The sequence below is a fragment of the Eubalaena glacialis genome, chromosome 11 (assembly GCF_028564815.1).
Source record: "Eubalaena glacialis isolate mEubGla1 chromosome 11, mEubGla1.1.hap2.+ XY, whole genome shotgun sequence".
NCBI lineage: Eukaryota > Metazoa > Chordata > Mammalia > Artiodactyla > Balaenidae > Eubalaena > Eubalaena glacialis.
This window is the reverse complement of record NC_083726.1, coordinates 73,454,297-73,470,316: the sequence shown is the minus strand read 5'-3', so window position 1 is coordinate 73,470,316 and position 16,020 is coordinate 73,454,297. Positions and strand designations below refer to the sequence as shown.

Genomic DNA, 16,020 nt, shown 5'->3' with positions numbered 1-16,020 from the left:
TTCCAGCTAGTATTACACACAGCTCCCTAAGACTTTTTTTTAATTAATAAAAGTATAAGCATTTTTCTTCTGGTTTTAATGTTAGGGCATTGGCTCCTTATTGCCAATTTATTAAATATACATATTTTGAAACTTTTAAAGGTACTCTATAGACCTGATGGCCAGCATGATGGCAAGCTGTATTCAACTCATAAACACTCCATAGAAGTCCCAATCCCCAGGGATGGAGAATATGTTGTAGAGGTTCGTGCACACAGTGATGGAGGAGATGGAGTGGTGTCTCAAGTCAAAATTTCAGGTAAGCCAATCATTTAAGGCACATTTTAATTAAGTACTCGTAAGTTCTAGGCCCATATGGCTTCTCAAGGGTAAATGTGGGACTGATATTCACACTAATATCAGTATCATTTGTAAGTAGATTTGAAATGGTAAGGATGCCCTGAAACTTGAAACTTCTCCCTTTATAAGTCACAAAAGTACATTTGCAACATATCAGATACCTATTGGTTATTATCTGGACAGCAAAGCACAATTAAAATACCATAATGCATTAAAATAGTACATAATACTAGATCATTAGATAATAATATCCAAACTTCTCTTATATCAAAAGGAAATTCACTGGACAACTATCAGTATTCTTCTCACCTCCTTTTCTTTATCTTACACATATTAATATAATAAGATAGAAAGACAGTAGATGATAGTTCCTTCCTTTACCAGTATGTCTATTTGTCTCAATATAACTATTGCTTTTCTGCAGACTCTAATTATTTCTCACAGCATTGGTTAATTTGAAATAAATATTTAAGGCAGTTATTTCTTCCTGTAGAACTCTACTAATTTTAAAAATTTTGATATTTTCTCTCACCCTGTATGCATGGTATAGTTTAATTATACTGAATTAAAATTGAGGTCATTTTGAGAATTTTATGAGACTATGAAGTGCTAGAAGATGCTAAAGCAAAGATGGTAATAATTGATTTAGAAGAAAATTTGGTGATTTATAGCTAAATAGATGAATATGTTACATATGAACCTAAAATAAAAATCCTTTAAAACAATTTCAGTGTTTTTTGTCCAATCATGGTTATGTAAAGAAACTGTTGAATTAACATTAGGAAATGTCAGATGTTAGGTGAATAGTACCATTCTAGACTTTTTAAAAATATGTTTGGATTTATTTGCAAAATATTTAAATTATTTGTAGTGAGAAAGCATGTAGATACAAATGGAAATTTTAGGTTTTCTTATAAATTCAAATTATTTACATTGAAAGCACTTTTAGTTTAGACATTATTATTATGTCTTTTTAGAAAATTGCAAAAATATGAAAGAAAAAAAAATAGTCTTATTCCAAACACTCTAACTGCTTAACTAATGTTCAGTGGAATTTACTTTTAGTTACCCTATATACATATATAATTTCATGTGTTGGCTTCTATTGAATATATCGTGTCATATCCAAATTTTATCAATTATGTTTTATGAACATCCCCCATGTCATTGAAAACTTTATGCATTTTATTTAAAATTATACATAATATTCTCTCAAACAAATGTACAAAAGTTATCTACCCATTTCAGTTTTTCCTATCATAAATAACACTATTTTGAGTGCATTTTTATAAATATTTCTGCAGGTTAAATTTAAATAATCTTTCTGCAGGTTAAATTTAAACAATAAGTTAAAGAGTTTTACTTCTATATTTCAAAATTTATTTTAAAATATTTATCAACTTATATTCCTATTATCATTGTGTATGAGTACTAATGTTGCACCACTCCAACATTAGTCTCTTTCTTTTAAGTCATCACTATTTTAATAGGAGAAAATGGCATCTTTTTATTTTTGAAACTTTTTCTAAGTTTTGAACTTTGATAACACACAGCTTCAATAGTTTCACACTTAGCTGGGCTGTTTCACAAAAGGAAATGAGAGGCAAATGTGGACATTATTTTCAGGGTGGTAAAATGCAAACGAACTAAGTAAAGTACTTTTGAACACTGACCTTCCCTGTCTAAAAGCCAGCTGTGGCACACTGTTGCTCTCTTCATTTTTACCCTTGATTCATTCCTAATGCAAAGCAGAACGTAGTTTCTGGAATTTAGACTATAGAAGTTCGTAGCAGGGACAGATGCTGTAGCAGTGACAGTAGCATTAATACAGTTATAACTAATGGTGTGCTGGTAAATGTTAAACAATTGACTCTCCTGGGTAGGAGGAAGCCCTGGTTTATAGTGTTTGCCAATTTTTGTGATGTAAATATTTCATCATGTCCGATTTCAAGCTTCCCACATGATGTCACTAAATGTGGAGTTGGAAAGAGGTGGTTAGGAGCACACTCTGATAGGATTGTCACCATACAGACGCAATAGGCATAGCCTCAAGAGCATTGATGACAATTAAAATGTAGTAAATAATTAGTAAGTGAAGAGAGTGAATATTTACTACCTTTGTTTTAAACTTTTTCATTTAACTAATAAGTTTACATAATTTCAATTTTAATAACAGTGTTTTCAACAACTCACTCATAAACTTCCTTAAAATGTAATGGTTGCCTTTTGGAAGGTAGTATGGACCAGCTGCAGCACACCAAGTTTATAGTCTGATTGCCCAGTGTAAATAGCCCATGTGCAGAAGACACAGAGTATGATTTTTTAGAAACCTCAAACATAGTTTCCTCTTTTTTTGCTAAGTAATGGAAAATATTCTTATTAATGCAGAATTTCTATTATTTATCTCAATCTGACCATAACTGTACCAAAAAAAAAAAAAAAAACTGTAGAATTAACATTAGGAAATGTCAGGTGTTTGGTGAATAGCACCATTCTAGAATTTTCTCATTTAAGTTTGGATTTATTTTCAAATTGTTTAAATTATTTGTAGTGAGAAAAGCATTTAAATACAAATGAAAATTTTAGGCTTTCTCATAAGTTTAAAAGACTCCCAGTACTTTCCTTTGTTTCAGTTTTCATGCCTAAAGTATGTAACCATGAATATAATACACTGCTACATTTTCATATTTATATGTATTATGCTGTCCATTCATTCATTCATTCATTCAACAAATATACATTAAATGCCTAAAATACGTGTGGCATAGTTTACATACTTAAAATGTGCTACCATTTGTATATTTCCACATGCCTTCGAGTCCACATCACAATCATTCCTCGCTGGCTCTATTACAATTCTAAACATTTTTTCGGCTTCCAGTTTTGACTTCCTGTAGTCCATTCCCTATGCAGCAGCCAGACTGATCCTTTCAAACATGTCAAATCATATAACTCTCCTCTTAGAAAGATATCCTATAAAATGAAATCTAAATTCCTCACCACCTACCTTTATAATCTGGCCCTGCCAAACTCTCTCCCCTCAGTTAATTGATTTCACCCTTGGTCCATTGACCTCTTTTTGCTTCTTGAACATACCAACATTATTCGTATTACCTTTAACCACCTGTACTTTTTCTTGCTGCTGCCTGGGATTCTCTGGATCTTGGCACAGCAGGTCATTCTTGTCATTTTTGTTTCTGCTCAGATGTCACCTTCTCAATGAAGAATTATTATACAGGCATCAATGTAAGATAGCCCTCTACTCCAATGTTTTGTCTTATCATGTCACTTTTTAAATTTATTCATAATATTTATAGCTATTTAGAATTATCTTATTAATTTATACTGTTTATTGTCTGTCTTTATCTTTACTTGAACGTAAGCTCTGAGGGAGCAAGTTCTTGCCTGCCTTGTTCAACCTTTGAATCCCCAGCACTCAGAGGACATATCTGGCACATAACAGGGTTTTAACAAATAATTCTTGAATGAATTCATGATTTCTGTATAGAGTAAGAATAATTTGACAACTTAAACTATAATTTAGATGTCTAGAATGTTGATATGCTTTCCCATTGGGTACATGATTTACATTATGACATACTCATCCACAAGTTTGATTCTTACAAAGATTAAGACTTAGTATTAGAGATATTCTAGAAAATTTATTAGACATGGTAATCTGTAACTCCACTTATCTCTGACTTGAACACTGTCATCTGCTGTCTTAATAAATTGTTCCCTATCAGATGTTTATAGTTCACAGTGAGGCAAACATAATACTGTAAATGTTTCATCACAAACATACTATGTCTAATACATTCTATACTGTCTTTTAAGAATCTTTTGTTTTTATAGATCATTGTGAGTTAAATTAAGAATCTGGTGAAGATAGCTACAATATTTTAAATATAAATTTTAATAAATTAATTTAGCTTATGACATATTCACTTACAAATGTTAGAATATAGATTAACAAGGATCTTTGGTCATAAATAAATGTCCACAGAGAAGCGTGTATTTCATTACTAATGTGTGAATGTGCATATTTTGAGCTTTTATTTTTCTTTTAGTTTTAAACACACTATAGCTATCTTAGTCAAATGAAGACTTTCAAGGACATTTTAGAGTCTGGACTTCTTCCTAAGGGCAAAAAGTAGTCATTTGAAATCTTTAAGGTGGGAGTAATATGATCAGATATTTGTACTTGAAAAATCACTTTCGTGATTATGGAAAATATATATAGTAGGGGAGTAGATATAAGGAGATGAATTACAAGGTTATTGTCATAGAAGGATTAAGATGATGATGGTCTGGACTGGAAAGAGGGTAGTGGTAAAGTCTAGGGTAGGTTCTAAAAGAACAAGGCATCTTTTCCACTTGATTTAAAGGTACTATATATTTCTTCTGTTGACTTCATGTCTTCGAATAAATCTGTAATTTATCCTGATGTCACCATAGATGATGTAATCTAAACATTTAACCTACTATTTTTGGTAACTCCAAGCTGTTAAGTTAAACTATATATATAACCAAAGCCACTGACTTCAACACTGATGAAAAACACATTTTTTTTTTCACTTTGTCCTTTCTTCCCAGTAGCAGAAGACAAAGGGCTAGGAAACCAGTCTTTAGGTGGAACCTTTAGATGTTTGATTCCATTACTCACATGCTCCCTTCTCCATTACCCATGTAAGTAGTGTGGTATAAAAGGAACAAGAGGATAGTCGGAATGTTTAGATTTAATTCATGCTTTATGAAATTAAAATTCATAAAGAATTAATGTCAGCAATTTTGCAAAATATCCTTGGTAAGCATTTTCAAAAACCAAAAATAGTTTGAGCATCTAATTTTGTACAATAGCCTGTATATAGAAGGAGAGGGTAATATGCATGCTGGTCTTAGGTTTACTTTATCCTGCCTTCTTTAATGACAGGATGCTATATAATTAAGTGATCCCCAAATCTGTAACTTTGTAAATGTCCTGTATCATTTGGAAAAATAGATTTCCATAAATAAATTAACTACTAACCTAAAATTTTGGAATGGTATATTATATGACAATAATGTTACAGTTGCATGCCATTCTTATACGTCCATCATCATAACTTTAAAGTCTTGTATTTGTGATTATGACACAATCAGATATTATCATTCAGGAAATGCTATCACCCTAACTATTTTGAAATTACCAAATATTTTGTTTTACTTTGCTACATGTTGTGTGGGATTCAAGAGTTTAAGAGGGTGAATTCAACCTACGTATTTCTAGACTGACAAGTAGCTTACATTTAAAATTACCTCTAAAATATAAATTCCTTTTATTACCATTCAGTCCTGACTACACACTTAAAACCTTTCCAACTGTAAAGCAGTACTTGGCATTCCTCGTTTTACAAAAAACATGAAAAAGGACGAGAAGTTATCTGAACAAACTAATATTTTTTCACATTTCTAAATTTGACTTAGAACAGTGACTCACTGCCTTGATTATTGTTAATGTAACTCTATGAATGACTCAGGGTTATTTCATCAGTTGACGGACAGGGCTAGGAACTCCCAGCAAAGGGAGTTCTCAGAGGTTTACTTACCCTTCAGAAGCTTTGAGCAGTAGTTCTAGAAGCGGATTTTGCCACTTTGTCAGGCCATGGATGGCATCTCTGCGTCTAAATTAACTCGGGTTCTCCTGAATCTTCCCCAATGTTTTTTTTAGCTACTAGTAAATTCACACAACAGTCCCAACATAATTTGTTCATTTACTTAGATTCAGACATAATTTACTAGGAAAATTAATCAGTGGAATACATTATAAAAATAGAAGGGAAAATTAAAAATAATACTCCAAGATTTATTTACTACCAAAATAATTTTGGTTTATAAAATTTGGTCTTAGTCTCTGAAGCTATACTTTAGTGTTACAATGTGCAAATAGTTTTTTCCTCTGATAAATAAAACTTACTCTTAAAATATTCCATATTTGTATAATACTTTTGCTCTCCAGGAAATTGATTCATTCAATAAACATCTACTGAACACCTACAATATGTCAGGCATTCTGCTAGGTTACTGGTTACAATAATTGGCAAGCCCTTCTGAAGCTGACATGCAGCAACATGGATAGACCTAGAAATTATCATACTAAGTGAACTAAGTCAGACAGAGAAAGACAAATATCATATGATATCACTTATATGTGGAATCTAAAATATGATACAAATGAACTTATTTACAAAACAGAAAAAGACTCACAGACATAGAAAACAAACTTATGGTTACAAAAGGGGAAAGGGGGTGGGGGAGGGATAAATTAGGAGTTTGGGATTAACAGATACGCAGTACTCTATATAAAATAGATAAACAACAAGTAACTACTGTATAGCACAGGGAACTATATTCAATCTCTTGTAGTAAACTATAATGGAAAAAATATAAAACTATATATATATAAAACTGAATTACTTTGCTGTACACCAGCAGCTAACACAACATTGTAAATCAATTTAAAAAAATAAGAAAACTAGTAGATATCAGGAAAATAAAGGACTAACACCAAATAATAAAGTTTATTTATATTTAGCTTTATTAAGGATTATAAGGAAAATATAAGTGGCTAATATAGAGAATAAAAGAGGTAAAACTGATTTAAATGAGATGATCAGTTCAAGCCTCCCTTAAGTAGGAAACGTTTGGGCTGAAGCCTAAAGAAAAGGAACTAGCCAGACCACTCAAGTGGGGCTAAGAGTCCCAGGTACAGGGAAGGAGGCTGACATGTTCAAGGAGACCAGTGTGACCATTACGTAGAGATGTGGGATGAGTTGGAGAGATGAGAGGGGCAAAGCCATGAACGGCCTTGATTCCATCTCAGACTCATCTCATACCCTTCTCCTCTCATTTTAACTCTCTCCCTCATCCCGTCCTTAAAGGCTTTTGTCAGAAGTTTGTACCTTATTCTATGTTCAATGGGAAAACATTGATGAGCCTTTAGGAGAAGAGTGATGCAACCTGATTTAAGATCATTTTTGCTATAGTGCAGAAAATAAATTGGAGTGGAACAAAAGGGGAATTGGTGGGGCTGGTGAGAAAAGAGAAAGTCTGAAACCCAATCAGCACAAGCAGATTCTTCTTCAGAAAGAATCGATATATAGGACAGTTTAGTTTTTTCTTGCTCTGCAAAGCAAAGCAAATTACAAGATCTTTTTGAGGATAAATGACTAAAGAAGACATTATATATATTCAGAGGATAAAAATGTACATTTTAGAATGTTTCTTGTAAGAATTTTCAGGTGGAATATAAAAGTTAGAGATAAAAATATTATAAAAGTAGGGCTTCCCTGGTGGCGCAGTGGTTGAGAATCTGCCTGCCAGTGCAGGGGACACGGGTTCAAGCCCTGGTCTGGGAGCATCCCACATGCCGCGGAGCAGCTGGGCCCGTGAGCCACAATTACTGAGCCGGCGCGTCTGGAGCCTGTGCTCCGCAACAGGAGGGGCCGCGATAAAGAGTGGCCCCCGCTTGCCGCAACTAGAGAAAGCCCTCGCACAGAAACGAAGACCCAACACAGCTATAAATAAAAAATAAATAAAATGAAACTTAAAAAAATATATATATATTATAAAAGTATTCATAGGCTTGCTGGAGGAAAATGTCTAGACCATCTTGTGCAACTCCTTCGCAAGGGCTGGAATTCTCTGCAGGACATTGATGACTTATGCTCTCTCAACATCAGCTTAAACACTGTTGGTGATGAGGAGGGAATTCACCCATTTTACAAGCAGCCCTTAGACTATCAATAGCTTTAATCAACAGATTACAGATCTCTGATCAATTCTATAATGATTGAACTGGTTTCCAATAAAATCAGGATCAACCCACATATACTATAAAGTTCTTTCCTCTCTCTCTTCTGTCAGTGAAAGATGGTGCAGCTTTCAGGAAAAATGAAACCTCTCTGGATAATTTAATCAAGTATTAGAGTCTTAAAAAAGAAAGCCTTTTATAAGAACTGTGAGAATGAATGTCTGCTGGCTTTAAGAAAAGCAAAGTAGTTGAAAGGAACCCCCATTGGTGTTCCATCTGCTTGTGGTCCCAAAGTAAGGGATCCACAGATGAATCCCAAAGGCAGTGGCACCACCGTCCTTTGATATCCGCTGAGGCCCACAGTCCTGCCCACCACAGCCAGAGCAGCAGTGGCTTCTGCTTTTCTATGACCTTCCAGTTCACCCCCCTAGTGCCTCTCAGTGGCAAGAGAATCTAGGAAATATTGTTTTCACATTTTTACCCCAGAAATAGTCAGGAGATCACAGGGAGCAAGAGGAATGGTGCTGAAATTCCAAGAAAAATACGTCCTTCTCCAAAAATAAGTAGGTTTACATCAAAACGAACAAGAAGAACCAAGCTAAATATGGATTTTTAGGGAAAGTTAAATTAAATAAAAGAGAGAAAATAAGTATGTTTTAACTTCTGAACTGACTTCATGATATAGAAATTCACATTATTAGAAGCACCATTAAAATTATAGGATAAGAGAAGCTGCAGATATTAAAGCTATATCATGAAAATATCTAAAAGGGAGATTTGCCCAAGATATGGAAAATAATGATTAATATCACCTGATCACTAGGACTCACAGATAACAATGTGGCTACTATGTTTAGTCACTCCCCATATTTCCTTTTTCAGTATTATGGTAACATCATAATGGATATTATTGTATACAGACCTTTTTTCTGAATTTCCAAGTTTTTCTTAGAAAAGATGTCTGGAAGTGGAAATACAGGATCAAAGGGCAGGACCTCTCAAAGACTTGGCAAACACTTGACAATTGCCAAATTGCTATCCAAATAGCGATGCCCACATTTTATCATTAAACAAGTCTTTTTTTTTACTAGCATTTTGCTATTCAAAAAATTTTCTTTAATTAAGCAAAGATATTATCTCATAATTTTTATTATTTAATTACTATTGAGATGAATATATTAATATGTTTAATAGCTACTTAGTTTCAGTTCTATGAAGTTCTGTTTATATTCTTTTTTTGTTTACTATTAATAACTTTCTTTAAATTTTTATGACCAATTTATAAAGCAAGATTTTTAACATTTTCATGCCATATTTGTAGCAAATATTTTTCAAACTTGTATTTAAATGTTATTGACACTAGATTGATATGTTTTATTTTTAAGCAAAATAATGAATAGTTATAAAAATTCTCAAATATTTAATACACATAAACAAGAAGTAATAGAATAATAGATACAATGTAAGTTTATTTATATGAAGTTCAAAAAGAATATAATAAAGCAACCTTTAAAGAGGTACATATATGACCTGTAAAACTTCCCCCAAAAGAGAATGATTAACACAAAATTCAGCACAGTGTTGTGAGGGGCAATCAAGAAGAGGTTTATAGGATGGTAACAATGTTATCAATATTTGTTTGCCTGCTGATAAGTATACAGGTGTTTTCTGTTGTTTTTAAATAGTATTTTAAAAAATACTAATTTACATAATTTATTTCAAAGTTGTAAGACTAAAAAGGGGTTTGACGAAATTGAAGAGTGGAGAAAGACTATTGAATTTGGTATTTTATAGGTCTGTATTGGTTGGCTAGTCCTGCCATAACAAAGTATCACAGACTGGTTTAAACAACAGAAATGTATTTTCTTTCAATTCTGAAGGCTATAAGTCTGAGATGAAGGTGTTGGCAGGTTTGGCTTCTTTGGAGGCCTCTCTTTTTGGCTTGTAGATGGCCATTTTCTCCCTCTGTCCTCACATGGTCTTCCCTCTGTGTAGGTCTGTGTCCTAATTTCCCCTTCTTATAAGAACACCAATCATATTGGACTAGAGCCCACCCCAATAACCTATTTTAACTTAATTACCTCTTTAAAGACTCTGTCTCCCAATACAGTCACATTATGAGGTACTAAGTATTAAGGCTTCAACATATGAATTTTCAGGGGTAAAATTCAGCCCATAATAAAATCATTGGTAATTTCAAGAGAAAAACTTCCATAAAGTAGTGTGGGTGAAAGTCTTATTTCTCTAAGCAAACCACACAGAACTTACATACTATAGGGAGGAGGTAAAATCAATCTATTGATATATAACATTTTGTCAGATAGAGATAATGTATGAAGAAAATAAAGCAGAGGCAGGTGGGTAAGGAGGGATGGAAGAGGGCTAGAGCCTATGTTTTCTTTTTCTTTTTTTTCCCGTGGCAAGGCATTTTATTTTAAACATAGCAGTGTGTACATGTCAATTCCAAACTCCCAGTCTATCCCTCCCCTACGTCTTTCCCCCCTGGTAATCATAAATTAATTCTTTAAGTTTGTGAGTCTGTTCCTGTTTTGTACATAAGCTCATTTGTATCATATTTTTTTTTAGATTCTGCATATAAGTGATATCATATGATATTTGTCTTTCTCTGTCTGACTTATTTCATTTAGTATGATAATCTCCAGGTCCATCCAGATTGCTGCAAATGGCATTATTTCATTCTTTTTAATGGTTGAGTAATATTCCATGGTATATATGTACCACATCTTCTTTACCCATTCATCTGTTGATGGACATTTAGGTTGCTTCCATGTCTTGGCTATTGTAAACAGTGCTGCAATGGACATTAGGGTACATGTATCCTTTCAAAACATGTTTTTCAATAAGAGTGGCAGGAAAAGCCTGCTCTGATGGGGTAACAGTTGAAAAGAAAATCAAATGAAGTGAGGAAATTGTCCATGCAGTAATCTGGAAAGAAAAGTATTTCTATAAGAACATTAAAAAGCCCCAAGCAAGGAGTAGGTTTGAATGTTCAATGTTCCAGCAAGGAGACCAGCATGACTGGGGCCGAGCAAGCCATGGGGAGAGTGGGCACAATGAGTGTGGAGAGGTAGATAGGACCTGAATCATAACAAGGTTAAGGACTTTGGAATTTACTCTAAATGTGACAAGAAACTATTGAAGTATTTTAAAATGTGGACTGATATGATCAGATTTATATTATACAAGTTGTATGTTTGCTATTCTTTGGAAGGAAGTAGAAATCTTGTGAATTGTGGGGAAAATCTCTGTAAATATAGAAAATAAGGAGGGCAGGAAATAGCAGCCAAAAGGTGATAGTCCAAGTAAGAGATGAAGTCAGCTTTGACTAGTGTGGTCACCGTAGAAGAAGTGAGAAATGTTATAGTCAGGATTTATTTGGAAGAAGACCTAACAATATTTTCTGATGATAAGGGGTGTGAAAAAGCAATTGGCATAACTCTTAGGAATTTAGATTAACCAATGGAATCATCTACTTAAATGGCCAACAGAATATCTACTTAACAGAATCATCTACTGAAAATAGATAACTGGAGAAAATAATTAGGAGTTCAAATTTTGACATGCTAGCTCATGCTACATCTATTAGACATCCAGGTGTATATAGATTTAAAAAAAATTGTCTAGCAAAACTGAGAATCTAGCTGAGATCAGATAATAAATTTGTCAGAGAACCACTTGGCATAATTGTATAAGTATCTACAACCCATACCAGCCTGATACAGAAATAGAGATAGCAGATTGTTGTTGGTGTTGCCCAAAGTTATTGTTAATATAATAGGAGATCAAGGGAAAAAAGGATTCATTACTTCTAGTTTAAGAAAAATTTAAATAGCTGGACAGAGAGTTTGTATCTATTGGAATATTTTCAGCTGTCAGTAACAAACTCTCAACTCAAAATTTCTTGAGAGACAGGTAGGCCTTATGTCTTTCGTGAAATCAGTGTCTCAAACATATAATCAAGGAACAGTTTCCCCCTCCCCCCTCCCCAGCTTTCTCTACTTGGGAGGTCTCAGAATCAGGTTCATTCTAAGGCTCATCTAAGGCTCTCTGTGGTATCAAGATGGCTGCCGCAGTGCTAGGAATTATTACAAAGAGGCCTGATGATGTCCAAGAAAGAAGGGGTCTCTCTCTTTTGAAACTCTATTCTTAAAATGAAGGACCTTTCCCAGAAGGCCCTCAGAAAATATTTCCCATATTGTCTAGAACTGAGTCACAAGTCCACCCTTAAATAAATAATATGGCATTTCCGTGATTGCTCAATGTGATAAAATTTACCACAAATCTGAGGATGGTAAAATCTTCCTTGAGGAATGAACATCTGAACAAAAAATGGAGACTGTATTCACAAGGAAGCAAAGAGAAAAAGATTTCTGCTTAATATTAAAAGTTAAATAGCCAGGTAAATAAACGTGGATATAGGAAAAGGAAGAAGAAGAAACTAGGTCAAAGAGCAACTTCATAAAAATGCAGAAGAAGAGAGAAGAAAGTTATAGGAAGGATAGAAAGTTAGCTTCAAAAGCAGAAAATTTAGGCAGGGTTATTTTTTATTTAGGTAATAAGCGGTGATCACCAACATGGATCCTGAGACTAAAACAAAGATTTATGATGTCAAACAAGTAACCAAAGAGTATGTCAATAAACTAAGTTGAGAGAACTCTAATCCAAAGTCAGTAAACACAAGTTTATCCTTAAAATTATATATTTGTCACTACCACTGTTAAAGAACATGTAAGTAGGTAAATAGGCATAGGAACAGTTTAAGTTATTACTATCACAGGAGAATTCTACATGTCTTTGCTTTGTTTTGCATTTTAGATTATATACTCCACAATACTTAAATCTGTGAGACAATCCCTTCCCCTCAAGAGCTGCATTTGGTGGTATTTTCTACATTTAGGAAATTATACTAGGAGGTTGGAATCTGGAAAGAATACTGTTGATGTAACTAAAATTGGAACCTAGCTTGAGAAGGGATTTCCATATGTAATAAGTGCTTTCCAAAGCAGAGTCGTAAATTAAGGAATTTAACATTTTTGAAGAATGTAAGTACATTGAAGAAGTTTCAGAAAATGAACCAATGGTCCATTCAAAATGGGCTTTCTTCTTCTGAATTTTGGGTATCAGCAAAATTACAGTCTTACTAAATAGTAATCTGTTTATTTTACCTTGTTTGCATAATACCAAGTTTTGTGGAATATAAAGTTTCAACAAATATTATAATGGGTCATAATATTATGCATCAACAAATTAGTCATAAGATGGGTAATCTTGTGCAATGGTATATCTTAAATGTATAGTTTTAATTATTAGTAAACTCAATTTTGCATTTTATGAATGTTTATATATTAGTGGCTTAAAATATTACATTAAGATATCTGTTCTGTACACTCAAATGGGTTGGAAATATTCTATAATCCTAAGGAAGGAATATTAGGATAAATGTACCTCCCCTCAAATTATAAGATATTACTTTATATTCTCTCCTGAAAGAAGAGCAACAAATAAACGAATTAAAATAATTATATTATCTTAAAATTATATATACATCAACCATTAAAATACCATTTCAAAATTAATTTTCCTATGAAAAATTATAGGCTCTGTTGAAATTTGTAACCTTCTTAGGAAAATATAGAGGCAATTGTCTGTGCTGAGAAAGAGAGTTGGGTTTTAAATTTTCTCTCCTGAGGTTTGACACTTACTCACTGTAACATAAATCTGAAAACCATTTAGAAAAGAAAATGAGTTTGTTATTTTTAAAAATAAAATCCTGCAAAATTCTCACAAATAGAACAGGAAACCTTTAATGCTCCAATAAGACGGAATATAACTCTTAAACTGGAAAGTGATATATCAACATATTAAAATGGTCCATTTGATACTACATTAGGGACCAGCTTTAGTGATTGATAAAGGAATGTTTAGGTCTCAAAGTACTTCTCATAGTTGAGTACGGCTAAAAGCCAGATTCTTTGGTCGGTTATTCACAGTATAAACACAATGTAATGAAGCAAATGACATTCCAAGGGCACTTTCTACAGACACTTTCTGCAAAATGAGCCAGATAAAGAGAAAATAAATCATTTGGAACATAATTCAAGAGTATGAATTTCTCCATCCAGTAGTCTTTCTTCTACAACCTATCACTCCAGGCAGACCCTGAATAATTGCCTCTCATCTCTAAAGCAAATCTCCAGCCTTCCTCCCGTGGCTGTGAGAAGCAGAAAGAGGGAAGGGTGTTTGTTGTACATTACAGAGGACTCAGGAAGAGTCAAGGATGCTGTAGATTACAAAGGAGTAGTGCAACAAGACACTTAGCCCAGAGTCATTGCCTCAAAGTCTAGATATACCTGGAAGTTCTGAAATCTTTGGATATCAACATGTGTGGAGATGATCCTTCTGATGTCCTGGCCTCTTAATTCCTGTTTCTTGATGATCTTGCCCTCTGCCTGCCTCAGCCACCCACTCATGATTACAGTCTAGACAGGGCTTCACAGACTTGAATGTGAATTAGAACTTGAGTGGTCCCTGAAACTTGACTGAGAAAGAATTAATAAAAAATTGTATTAATTTCTAAGTAAAATTTATGATTTCTTCAAATATGAATTTAAGCTACAAATCAGTATCACCAGTAACAATCCCAGATATTCTCATATAAAAGTTCACCTGTTGCAATATCGCTTCTTCAAAAAATATATTTATTAGACTGTATCCTAGTTCTTATTATGTAATGTTCTAATAAGCACACTATTTTATGTGTTAACAAACATATATTTGTTTTCTTGATATTTTAAAAATGCATTTTAATATAATGTGTTTCTTTTTAACTCTATGTATTGTATTTTATGTATGTAAAAGCATTATTTTCAGTGTTCTCAGAGATTCACAGGATGCCAAGGTGTCTATGACACAAAAATCCTTGCAAACCTTGGCTTTACCAATAGCTACAAAAAATTAAAAATTTAAGTTTAAGCTTTTATTCTCTGACTACTAACTGTTATCTTTCCAGTTTATTCCTTCAAATCTCCTTCCATCTCCAACAGTTCTTTCACCCTCCCCCACCCAGACCTGCCATTGACCCTATCACTTGTTTTCCTTTCCCTCATTCTCCTTGATGTCCTCAGTTGTGGCCTTAAAGAGCTCAGATTCCATAGTTCATAATTAAAACCACTGTACCTTGCCTCAGTCTCTCTTTATGCTCCTCACATGGTTGAATCCAAATTTTGATTAAACACAACTTTCCTCATATTTTATGGCTGCATACAAGCAGAACTCCATGTGCTCCCACCAAGATCTCCTCTTCAATCCCCATCCCCAACATTCACCACTTCCCCAGCACTATTGCCTGGAGACCCTCAAGTCTAACAGATTAATACTACTCTATGCCTCACTTTCTGGCATCATTTCTGTCTAAACTTAATTCTTAAAACCTTCCTACTCTGCCTCTGGAATTCATTATCAGTCATCAGTAGTCTCCTATAATATTCACCTCTTCACTGAATGTTTCCTTTACCTTCTTAATTTATCAGAAACCTTACTGCCCCCCCGCCCCCGCCGCCACTCCCAATGATGTTGCTCCTCCTGCAGTCTATTCATACACCTTGAACACTGGGCCTCGTGGCAAGATAGATGCTCTCCTTCCTTCCTGATGATGCTTCCATTGTATCCTCCTTCTTTCTTGCCCTAAGTTCCCTGCTTAGAACCTCATATCATCCGCTTCTCTCACTTATTTCCCCTTCCTGAAGTTGTCTACGAGTCCCTGAGATCTTTCCTACTCATTCCTTGAAGATTTTGGTGCACAGATCACTGGCACTCTCTCCAACACTTCTTCTCTCCTACCTTTTGCTTATTTCCATATACATGTCGAT

The 16,020-nt window shown here is 33.9% G+C and overlaps 1 protein-coding gene across 1 annotated transcript in view; it reads left to right on the top strand.

Annotated features, from left to right (window-relative positions):
• Positions 1-16,020, top strand: part of CNTN1 (contactin 1) — a 372,949-nt gene that overhangs the window by 336,897 nt on the left and 20,032 nt on the right. Inside the window, exon 23 of the mRNA XM_061206213.1 lies at positions 142-298. Coding sequence (XP_061062196.1) covers positions 142-298 — 157 coding nt within the window. The remainder of the gene's footprint in view (positions 1-141; positions 299-16,020) is intronic.